Source organism: Podarcis bocagei (assembly GCF_964188305.1).
Source record: "Podarcis bocagei genome assembly, chromosome: 2".
Classification (NCBI taxonomy): Eukaryota; Metazoa; Chordata; class Lepidosauria; order Squamata; family Lacertidae; genus Podarcis; species Podarcis bocagei.
This window is the reverse complement of record NC_138126.1, coordinates 6221057-6233332: the sequence shown is the minus strand read 5'-3', so window position 1 is coordinate 6233332 and position 12276 is coordinate 6221057. Positions and strand designations below refer to the sequence as shown.

Below are 12276 nucleotides of genomic sequence, written 5' to 3'. Positions count from 1 at the left end.
ACAGGAAAAAATAAAAAAACAAACCTGCAGTGAAGATGAATCTAGTGGAGAATTTTCTCTGCTCACCAACATTTCCAGAAAGTATTCAGAAGCATACATTAGGAGAAGATAGCCATTCTGCTAGTAGCCATTGAAAGACTTGTCCTCCATTAATTTATCTAACCCTCTTTTAAAATCATCCAAGTTGGTGGCCATCAGAACATCTTGTGAGAGTGAATTCTATCATCCAGCTATGTGCTGTGTGAAGGTTTTCCTTTCCCTGTCCAGAATCTTCAAACATTTAGGTTCCTGAATTCAAGTATTATGAGAAAAACCTCTCTCCTTCCACTTTCTCCATGCAGCGTATAATATTACACAGTTCTATCATGTCCCCCCTTCTCTAAACTAAAACAGCCCCGAATGTTGGGAGGGGCCAGAGAAAAGGATCGCAAGAAAGAAGTGTGGACAAAATAACCTGAGAACAGATAGGGCAATATGTGAAAAGGATCTAGGAGTCTTGGTTGACCACAAACTTGACATGGGATACTGCCCAACTTGTTGGGATACTGCCAGGGAGATAAAGTCCATCATGGCCCCCAAGCCGGCTGCCGGACGATCCATCGATCTCCCGTAGTCACGCAATATGAGCGATTAGCGACACGAGTTTCCTGAAAATACCTTGCCACATTCCAGGGCTCATGCACACTCTTATCAGCAGATAATGCACAGCCAGAAGTCGCACTCAGGAGAGCATTATTTACAAGCTTTTATTCAGCGTTGATCAGAACAAAGAAAGACATGACTGCCTGCGCCACTGTCTCAGACAGAGAGAGAAACGAAAGCAATAGCAAACATAAACATCCTGTGAACAGGAAATACACAGGCTGTGACACAAACATCCTGCTCCCTTTTAAGGTGGAACGGAAATATCCTAACAGAGCCAACAGTGTGACGCGGCAGCTAAAAAAGCCAATGCAATTCTGGGTTGCATCAATAGGAGTATAGCATCTAGATCAAGGGAAGTAATAGTGCCACTGTATTCTGCTCTGGTCAGACCTCACCTGGAGTACTGTGTCCAGTTCTGGGCACCACAGTTCAAGAAGGACACAAACTGGAACGTGTCCAGAGGAGGGCAACCAAAATGGTCAAAGGCCTGGAAACGATGCCTTATGAGGAACGGCTAAGGGAGCTGGGCATGTTTAGCCTGGAGAAGAGGAGGTTAAGGGGTGATATGATAGCCATGTTCAAATATATAAAAGGATGTCACATAGAGGAGGGAGAAAGGTTGTTTTCTGCTGCTCCAGAGAAGCTGACACGGAGCAATGGTTCCAAACTACAAGAAAGAAGATTCCACCTAAACATTAAGAAGAACTTCCTGACAGTAAGAGCTGTTTGACAGTGGAATTTGCTGCCAAGGAGTGTGGTGGAGTCTCCTACTTTGGAGGTCTTTAAGCAGAGGCTTGACAACCATATGTCAGGAGTGCTCTGATGGTGTTTCCTGCTTGGCAGGGGGTTGGACTCGATGGACCTTGTGGTCTCTTCCAACTCTATGATTCTATGATTCTATGTATGTAACCTGAGGTACCACTGTACATTGTTTACTGCTTTCATTTTATGGATCAATGGTCTCGTTAGATAGTAAAGTTCATGTTAAATTGCTGTTTTAGGGGTTGTTTTTAAAAGGTCTGAAACGGAGTAATCCATTTTGCATTACTTTCTATGGGAAAGCACGCCTTGGTTTTGGAACGCACTTCCGGAACGGATCTAGTTTGAGAACCAAGGTACCACTGTATATGAAATACAATGTCAGAATACCAATGAACGCAGTGGCCAAGTTTGCCGACAATACTGAATCGTTCAGGACCTCTTCAACAGGAGTGAGTGGCAGTAAAATGGCAAATGCAATTCAATGTGGAAAAAAGGAAAAATAAAGTTTTGGGTATAGTGGTGGGGTGGGGATATTAATTTCACATATAAGCTCATGGGGTCTGAACTGATGATAACTGACCAGGAAGATGATCGTGATGAAGATGGTGACCCAGTGTATGGCAGATGTGGAAAAGGCAAATTCCATGCTAGTGAACAAAAGAAAAAGCTCATCCTCAGCCTTTCATCCCCACCCCAACATTCTCAAGTGTAAAAGACACAGTTAAGAGAATAAAGAAAACCTCAAAATCTACATTCTAGCGGGATATGGATTGTTCATTTCCCCCCCACCAAACTCACAAGCCCCAGACTCTTGAGTTCTACATACTAGCTGTGTGCCAGGCTTACGACGCACGGGCTTGTAAAGTAACTTGTACAGTCAAGTGACCTATGAAGCTAAGAAAACTAATAAAAAGTATTCAAATATTCATTGTAAATGGCACATCTGTATTTTTTTTTAAAATGTTGATATTCACAATTATATGGAGAAAACAGAAGCTGAGCACTTGAGAACAATTACTGACATAACTACAACAGCAACAAAGAACGGAGAGAAGGAAAACAAGTCTGCTGAGGAGTAGAAAGTGACAGAATTTCTAAAAAGTTGAGTTCGACTGGCGTCCTTCCATTCGGTGGAGCTGGCCGCTCCACATTGCCAGAAGGGTGACTGGAGATCTGGGAGAGCCGGTATTGTTATTAACAAAACTAATGAACAGAAGAAATTTATCTCGTTTTGCTTTACCTTCAACAACTCTTTTGTGCTGGGTCAAATGTTCACATAAAGCTGTGCCCCAAATTTTACTGCACCACCCACCCTTTGTGGGCAAAGAGACCCGCTTCTGGTGCCATCACTGGCAGCTGGTAACATTGCTAACAGGTCTTTGTGCTGGACTCTGGGATCACTACCTGTTCTGACTGAGAACAGGGCTAGAATTGCATTATACAATCGTGCCTTGGTTTTCAAACAGCTTAGTTCCTGAATGTTTTGGCTCCTGAATTATGCAAACCCGGAAGTGAGTGTTACAGTTTGCAAACTATTTTTGGAAGCTGAATGTCTGACGGGGCTTCTGCGGCTTCCAATTGGCTGCAGGAGCTTCCTGCAGCCAATCAGAAACCGCACTTTAGTTTTCAAACATTTTGGAAGTTGAACGGACTTCTAGAACGAATTCTGTTCGACTTCCAAGGTACAGCTGTAATAACAATGGTGCCCACCTGAGGGGTGCTGGAATTGAGTTTTCCCAGCAGGGAAAAAAAGCCCTGGGACAACCCCACCCCAGATGAAACACCAATCCTCTTTCACCACACCCCCCTCCAGCACAACGGCGAGTCCCCCTTGGCAGCATAAGGAAATTCAGCTGGTATCCGGTGCCATCTCCGTGGGCACGAGCGAGATCCTCAAACCACGCCTTTGTTCTGCTTTAGAAGCACCAGGTGCTCAAACATGTCATCCGCCAGAGAATGTCTTTTCACAGTCATTACGTTCCCCCCTGCGCCAAAGAGGCGCTCAGCAGCGGCGCTGGAAGGCAGGCCCGTGTTGTATGCAAGGAAACTTTTCAAAATCTGCGGGAAGGCATGGAGCGAAGACAGCTCACTGTTGGGGAACTTTAGGTACCTCGAGACCTCCTCTTCGGCAGAGTCCGATGCAGACTTTTTGCTTCGGGACTGTATCCCGAAAAACTCGTCGTCGCAGTCGACGGCGCACTCCCTCTCCGAAGAGCTCTTGACCTGCTCGGTGACCACCCTCTGGATCTCGGCTCTCAGCAAAGCTTCCATGGTACTTTTGCCGATCTCAGTGTTGCACAGATCTAACCAGTCCACCTTGAACCGCGGATGCAAGCAGGCAGCCACCAAGAGCTTCCTCTCCTTCCAAATCGGCTCAAACCTTTTCCTTATCCCTTCCCGCACAATCTTCACCAGAGGACGGCAGTAGGTGCAATTTGCAGGCTTCTTCTCAAGCACCTCCAACTTATGGTCCAGAGCGTAGAGAGTGGGGAGCAGGTAACCCATAAACATGCCGTTTTCCTTTTGAAGGATATCGAGGGCCTGGGCCACAGGAGCGAGGATCTCGCAATATTCTTGGACCACCTGGGCCTCGGGAGCTGTGATCCTCTGCAAGGAGCAGAAGTCCAGGATGGAATCCATCTTCTGCGGTGCAGTGGACAGTAGATCCCTTAGCTGCTTCAGAGCATCGTAGGTGGTACTCCACCTGGTCTTACTGGGGACCCTGAGCAAGACACCGCACTGGTCTTTGATGTACTCTGCGGTAATCACCGATTGCTTTTGTTTGGACCACAGCTTAGAACACTTCCCCAGCAAGGAGCAAAAGTGTTTCTTGAAACCGCCCAGAGGAGAATTCTTAGAGTTGAGGACTCTCTCGATGTCTTGGGTGGCCACCAAGTTCAGTGTATAGCTTGCGCACCTTTGGTGTGGGGGCAAGCACATTTCTTCTTCAGCGGCCCTGTATTCACCAGTGTCCAGAATGTTACAGACATCCACAAACTCCACTTCCTGCTGGTTGTTGTCCCCTTCGTCTGCTTGGTCCACGACATCCACCGCCTCCTTGTCTATGTAGAAAGCTCTGAAGGCTTTGACCAGGTTACAGCCGTTGTCCGTGGTGGTGCAAACCACTTTGTGGTGGATTTTGTACTCCACGTGGATGTTGTGCAGAGTCGTGGCGAGGTCGTAGGCATGGTGTCCTTTCAGGCGTCGGCAGGCCAGGGCGCAACACTCCCGGGTTAGGGTCTCCGGGTTGATCCAATGGGCCGTAACACCGAGGTAGGTCTTCCTTCCATGCGTCCAGCAATCCGCAGTGGTCGCCACATGCTGTACCCGTGTCATTTTCATGGCCGCCTCCTCCCGCATGTGGTACGCCTTCTTTTCTAGCCTCTCTTTCAGAGTCTTGGAGGACATGATGGACAGCTCCTTGCCGAGGCCCAGGCGAGCAAACTCGATGAACGAGGGCTTGTCCACCAGCTGCAGGGGCACTGTCTCCTCCACAATGAAATCTAGCAGTTTCTTATCCAGCAGTTTCTGGCTGACAGGCTCCCTGCTGGACCCCCATCTCTCCAAGGTTGCCGGCATCTTGGGAGGTCTCAAGCCGCTCGCGTCTTCCGCCTCGGAGAAGTCGTGCTTCTTTGTATTCTTCCGTTTCGCAGCCTCGAGGACTCTGAGCTGCTCTGGGTGCTGCTTCTGGAAAAGAAAAGAGCGCTACTTTTTTTGTATAATTTTTAAAAAATATAAACATACAACAAGCATCAATTCAAAATCCGAATATCGAGATTGCTCTCAATCTCCTGACTTCCCCCTATCCCTTCCATGGGTCCTAATGATAATATTTACTATTATCTACAATAATTATTATTATTATAGCCCCCAAAGGAAAATGAGCAAAGTCCCGACTTTGAGAACAAGAGAACAAGAAGAACAAGAAGAACGTACATTTAGAGAAGATTGCAAAATGTTTGCTGAATATACGGAGGAAAATTGTATTTGAAAATGTGGGTCGCATTAAGATAAATTCCACAATGCAAATAAGTTTTGATGGATGTAATAATGGAACACGGAATGGTTTAGTTTATATAAAATATGGAGGTATTTATGTTGCGCAAAATGAACCATGGAAAGAGAGGAAGGGGAAACATTGATATTTTTTAAGGTTGTTTAAGTGAATATTTTAAAATGTAAAACAGAAATTTAATTTTATCTCTTTCTCTCTCCACTTCTGGCAGTGGCCAGCCAGACATTAAGGCTCAGCCTCCAATGGGCACCTACCTGCAGATGCCGTTTCAAGTTGGACGTGGAGGTTGTGGCGGCGCTCACCGTTTTCACTTTCGGCAAGCAGAACTTGCACTGCACCGTCACATTTTTGCCTTTCTGCGACACAAAACAAAAGGCGCACTCAAAGCCGAGCCACGGCAGCGGTTTGGCGGAGGTTGACGGTCTCGCCAGCAGCGCATCTTGGGCAGTGCCCTCCTCCCCGACAACCTTGCAGTCGATATTCTGGCCTTTCTGGGTCTCTGTAAGATGGAGCAAGAATAATCTCTATTGAGACAGACCTTCTTCTTCCTCCACCTTTCCCTGACCGGAGAAAGTGATCAGGGGATTCTGTTGGGATTCCCGGTATCGATGACTGTTGATATTTGTGTCCCGGTATCGGCTGAGCAACTTCACCCCACTGAAGCCCTCGCAGCACCACCCCGACCTCAGTACAGTGGTGCCCCGCAAGACGAATGCCTCGCAAGACGGAAAACTCACTAGACAAAAGAGTTTTCCGTTTTGGAGGTGCTTCGCAAAATGAATCTCCTATGGGCTTGCTTCGCAAGACGAAAATGTCTTGCGAGTTCCTGCGGGGTTTTCCCCCCCCCCTTTTCTAAGCCGCTAAGCCGCTTATCAGCTGATCCGATAAGCTGATAAGCTGCTAAAAGCCGCTAATAGCGCTAATCCTCTAATCCGTCAATGGGCTTGCTTCGCAAGACGAAAATGTCTTGCGAGTTCCTGCGGGGTTTTTTTCCTCCCCCCCCTTTTCTAAGCCGCTAAGCCGCTTATCAGCTGATCCGATAAGCTGATAAGCTGCTAAAAGCCGCTTATAGCGCTAATCCTCTAATCCGTCAATGGGCTTGCTTCGCAAGACGAAAATGTCTTGCGAGTTCCTGCGGGGTTCCCCCCCCTTTTTCTAAGCCGCTAAGCCGCTTATCAGCTGATCCGATCAGCAGATAAGCCGCTAATAGTGCTAATAGCGCTAATCCTCTAATCCGTCAATGGGCTTGCTTCGCAAGACGAAAAAACCGCTAGACGAAGAGAATCACGGAACGGATTCTTTTCGTCTTGCGAGGCACCACTGTAATAATAATAATAATAATAATAATAATAATAATAATAATAATAATAATATATTTATACCCCACCCATCTGGCTGGGCTTCCCCAGCCACTCTGGGCGGCTTCCAAAAGAATATTAAAATACATCAAACATTAAAAGCTTCCCTAACAGGGCTGCCTTCAGATGTAAACATAAGACAGACAGGGACTCTTGCCGGGAGGGGGTTCAATCAAGTTATGGGATGTATGCAGCCGTTGCCACCGCCAATATTTGGATTTAATCTAACAAGCCCAGATATCGTCCCACAGTTTTTGTTAACATCATAATCTTTCCCAAGACGTCTCTTAAAATCGGTACCTGCCACCATATGTGGTGGAACTGCGAAGTTATCCGTGAATTTTGGAATAACATTTATAGTGAATGTAAAAAAAACTATTCAAACTCACATTTCTAAAAAGACCAGAAATTTTTCTATTAGGTATATTACCAATGGGGGGGGGGGGAAGACCATTGTTTATGTACGCAATTACGGCAGCCACAATAACAGTGGCAAGAAATTGGAAGAACGAAATCTTACCAATGATTACAGAGTGGCAAATTCTTATGATAGAATGCCTGCAACTAGCAAAATTGACTGGAAAAATTAGAGGAGTGTCAAACCACGAGGTTTATAGGGAATGGAAAATATTTATAGAATACTTTAAAACGTACCGTACAAACAATAAGATACTTGCAGAAATAGAGTGATACTGGTAACCAAGAATTACATAAAATATAATAGTGGAATATATATATATATATATATATATATATATATATATATATATATACACACACACACACACACACACACACACACACACCAAAAAAAACACCCCAAAACAATATGAATCTGTGCAAGGAATACAGATAATATAAGTAGTATAATGAGAATTATTGGAAGTTATATATTTTAATCTGTCATATAAGTGTAATATATTGTATTTGTTTATGTTTGTTTCTTTATCTTTACTTATTTCATCGTTTCTATTCATTTGCATCATTTTCTGTTTTATATGTTATGTAACTCGTGTATATTTGTCTATGTGAAAATTAATAAAGATTTTCTAAAAATAAAATAAAATTGGTACCTGCCCATCTCGTCACTTCCTCCGAGCCCCACCTAATTGGGTCTTCTTCTTTCAGCCAAGACATCAAGTCCGGTTTGGGGATTTCTTTCAAAGAAACAAACAGGCTAGTTGCTTCCAAGGACAAAATATATTCCATGTCCACCCATTGCTATAGCCTCCTCCCAAAAAGCCCAGAGGAAAATGCATTGATCTCCAGCTGAATGATAGGATCCAGCAGGATTCACCTGGCTAATAATAATAATAATATAATAATAATAATTTGTATACCACCCTTCATCTGAATATCTCAGGGCAGTTCACAGCATAAAAACACAAGGTGAAAAAACACAAAATACAAACTAAAAACAAGAACAAAACAAAATAATACCCCCCACAAAAAAATTAAAAGGATACAGGATGTTAACCACCCAAATGCCTTGTTAAAGTTACAGGAAAGCTGGTACATTTGACCATGTGGTCTCCCATGAGAAGAGATTCTCTTTGTGAGGAGAGTCCTTTGGATCACACCAAAAGCCTGTCTCGTTCAGCGTCCCCCAGGAAGCCCAAAAGACATAAGGCAACAGCCCTCAAGCGCTGTCCTCTTGCAGCCACTGAGAGCTTTCTCTTTCATGAATCCATCTGTTCTGCTTTTGCAACATCCCTACAAAGGCCAACTGGATCCATATGGGAATCCCACAAGGAGGAAGTAAAGGCAATGGCCCCTTTCAGCTGCTGGTGCTCATGATTAGTCATCATGATTAGTAGCGAGAGCTTTACCTTCCATCAGTTTGCTTAACCCTATTCTTCTCCCCACCGGAAGAACGCATAGCCTGAGAGGTTAAACCAGCGGTTCCCAAAGCGGGTGATACTACTGCCCCCTGGTGGTGGTGCAGCGGTAGGGTTACCTGGGGAGGCGCAAAGAGGCGGGCGGAGGAACGGGGTGGGGTGGACAATGGAAGTGTAAATGCCTATCATGCTTCGAAAAGTCGGTACCCATCAATCTTGTTGAATTAGTTAAGCTGAATACCGTACAGTGGTACCTCTGGTTGCGAATGGGATCCGTTCCGGAGGCCCGTTCACAACATGAAAAGAATGCAACCTGCAGCGGCGTGTCTGCGCATGCGCGGTTGCGATTTGCTGCTTCTGCGCATGCGCGGGGCGTCATTTTTGCGCATCTGCGCATGCGCAGAAACCCGGAAGTAACCCTTTCCGGTACTTCCGGGTCGCCGCGGGACATAACCTGAAAGAACGTAACATGAAGCGGACGTAACACGTAGTATGACCGTAGTTTTAATTGGATTTTGAATAAATGTGAAATAACACAATAAAATTTGAAACCATGCATTGCAAGCTGCTATTATGAATAATGCTTTTCATAGGGTAGGGGGCACTGGGGACGCGCTTGATGTAACCCAAGGGAGCAAGAGCTCGCCAAAAGTTTGAGAACCACTAGGTTAATCTGTCAGAAATGATAACACACTGGAAATGGCAATTTATTCTATTCCCAGACCAAAAGCTGAGCACCTACCTGCTGATGTCTCTTCTTCTTTCGGATCCTGGGGAAACGGGTCCTCTCCTTCTTCCCAGCAGGAGCTAACATCTGATTCTTTCGAGGAGACAAAAACAAATGCTTCTGATCACAAAATAGTAATAGTAATTGTAAGTTATTATTTGTACCCCACCCATCTGGCAGGGTTTCCCCAGCCACTCTGGCGAACCAGGGCAGCGCACAGAAATGCTGTTTACCTTCCCACCGGAGCGGTACCTATTTATCTACTTGCACTTTGACGTGCTTTCGAACTGCTAGGTGGGCAGGAGCAGGGACTGAGCAACGGGAGCTCACCCCGTCGTGGGGATTCAAACCGCCGACCTTCTGATCGGCAAGTCCTAGGCTCTGTGGTTTAACCCACAGTGCCACACGCGTCCCTACTTTCCAGTTTACGATTCAGATATATATATATATATATATCTGGAGGCGGGGGAGGGGTGGGAGCATCCTTACCCAGAGAAGTCACTGTCTCATAATTCTCCTCCATGACCTCCCTGTGCAGAGCTCTTTGGCCTGGATCCAGCAGAGCCCATTCCTCCTGGGTGAATTGCACAGCCACCTCCTCAAACGTCACCAGGTCCTGGAAGAGAGCGAATAATGCCAAGATTGCAGGTTGGACCCTCGTTTAGGAACAATCACATATATTCTTGCATTGCAGAGGGTCAGACTAGATCACCCTTGGGGGTCCCTTCCAACTCTACGACTCCAATAATAATAATAATAATAATTTATTTGTACCCCACCCATCTGGCTGGGTTTCCCTAGCCACTCTGGGCAGCTTCCAACAAAGAATAAAAATACATTAAAATGTATTTCAATGTGGTGTCGTGGTTAAAGTATCAGACCAGGACCCGAGAGACCCAGGTTCGAATCCCCGTCCAGCCAAGATGAAGCTCAGTGGGTGAACCAGGGCTCTGCCTTAGCCTACTTCTCAGGGTTGTTGTGCAGGGGAATTAAACGAGGACCACGTAGACTCCCTGGAGGAAAAGATGGGGTATAAATGCAACAACCTCAGATATGCAGATGACACAACCTTGATGGTAGAAAGTGAGGAGGAATTAAATAACCTTTTAATGAGGGTGAAAGAGGAGAGTGCAAAATATGGTTTGAAGCTCAACATCAAAAAAACAAAGATCATGGCCACTGGGCCCATCACCTCCTGGCAAATAGAAGGGGAAGAAAGGAGGCAGTGAGAGATTTTACTTTCTTGGGCTCCATGATCACTGCAGATGGTGACAGCAGCCATGAAATTAAAAGACGCCTGCTTCTTGGGAGAAAAGCAATGACAAATCTAGACAGCATCTTAAAAAGTAGAGACATCACCTTGCCAACAAAGGTCCGTATAGTAAAAGCTATGGTTTTCCCAGTAGTGATATATGGAAGTGAGAGCTGGACCATAAAGAAGGCTGATTGAATTGATGCTTTTGAATTCTGGTGCTGGAGGAGACTCTTGAGAGTCCCATGGACTGCAAGAAGATCAAACCCATCCATTCTTAAGGAAATCAGCCCTGAGTGCTCACTGGAAGGACAGATCGTGAAGCTGAGGCTCCAATACTTTGACCACCTCATGAGAAGAGGAGACTCTCTGGAAAAGACCCTGATGGTGGGGAAGATGGAGGGCACAAGGAGAAGGGGACGACAGAGGACGAGATGGTGGGACAGTGTTCTCGAAGCTACAAACATGAGCCTGACCCAACTGCAGGAGGTGGTGGAAGACAGGAGTGCCTGGCGTGCTCTGGTCCATGGGGGTCACAAAGAGGCGGACATGACTAAACGACTAAACAACAACAACAACAACAACAACAACAACAACAACAACAACAACAACAACAACAACAACAAATGCAACAAATCTTTGAATTAATTAAAGCAATCCCTGGGATTTCCCACCATGCCTAGGAGACAGAAAAAGGAGATTCCCCGATTTCTCTCTTCCCACCCGCCCCACGCCCACCCCAAAAAACTCTGGTGCGTGTAAAGCTGCGCTCCTTCACCACCATCAACCGCTTTGCACCCGGAGCCGCGCCTCCCCAGAACATCCACGCTGGCCTGCCTTGCAGGAGCGTCGTGCAATGCAAAGAAGGCAAGATCTGGCATGCTCTCCCCGACCTTTCTTGCATTGCACCCTGAACTCTTCTCTCTCTGCTGGCCCAGCTCCTCTTCGGGAGGAAAACTCGCGAGGAGGCCACCTCCCTGAGCGCCTTCACAATGGACCATAGGGACAGGGAAGGACGCCGCGCCGCCTTCACCTCCGGCTCCCATTCAAACGAGGAGCAGCAGCAGCAGCTGTTTCCTTTGCGCTGGCCGCCTGCGAATGGGAACCCGAAGTGTCTCAGCGATGCCCGTGGGTGGCATTGAGAAAGGCGCTCTGGTTATTGGGGAGGGAGGGAGCCGGGCTCTGAGATCTCTTGGCTAAGGGTTTGCAAGGGAGGCAGAGGAAGACAAAAGAAGTGCCTTTTTTGTGAAGAGTTCAGCAGAAAGGCCAAAGCGGATGAATCTGCTGTATCTGAAAAGACTTGTCTTCCTTGGTGGTATGCGATGTTTTTGGTGAAAAGGTGGGGGGCTGGGAATAATAATAATAAATAATAATAAATTTTTATTTATACCCGCCCTTCCCGGTTCAGAACACCGGGCTCAGGGTGGCTGACAACAAATTTAAAACACTTAATTAATGGAACAAAAAACAGCATAAAATACAGTATAAAACGTGAATAAGTTCAGAAATCAAAGATTGACTTAGGGGGGAAATCCATCCAATAAACATTAGATGATCACCAGGGTTAGCTGGCTAAATTAGTCCCATTTGCGCCAGTGAGGAGCATAGCTGTCAACTTTCAGATTTGAAAATAATCAGCAGCCTCACCTGTCCCGGGGACAGTCTATGGGATATCTAAC

At 46.0% G+C, this 12276-nt stretch overlaps 1 protein-coding gene and 1 long non-coding RNA gene across 2 annotated transcripts in view; one reads left to right on the top strand and one right to left on the bottom strand.

Annotated features, from left to right (window-relative positions):
• Window positions 1-2361, top strand: part of LOC308581393 — a 30874-nt gene extending 28513 nt beyond the window's left edge. Inside the window, exon 2 of the long non-coding RNA XR_014005047.1 lies at window positions 1761-2361. This is a non-coding gene — a long non-coding RNA (uncharacterized lncRNA). The remainder of the gene's footprint in view (window positions 1-1760) is intronic.
• LOC308580428 (uncharacterized protein) lies at window positions 2332-11659 on the bottom strand. Its single transcript, XM_081182027.1, has 6 exons — window positions 11491-11659; window positions 9835-9961; window positions 9361-9438; window positions 7854-7937; window positions 5677-5921; window positions 2332-5094 (listed from the first exon to the last, which is right to left on the bottom strand). Exons 1-6 carry the CDS (start codon window positions 11641-11643, stop codon window positions 3301-3303), a joined length of 2481 nt encoding a protein of 826 aa, XP_081038153.1. The 5' UTR covers window positions 11644-11659; the 3' UTR covers window positions 2332-3300.
• Between the last annotated feature and the right edge of the window lie 617 nt (window positions 11660-12276).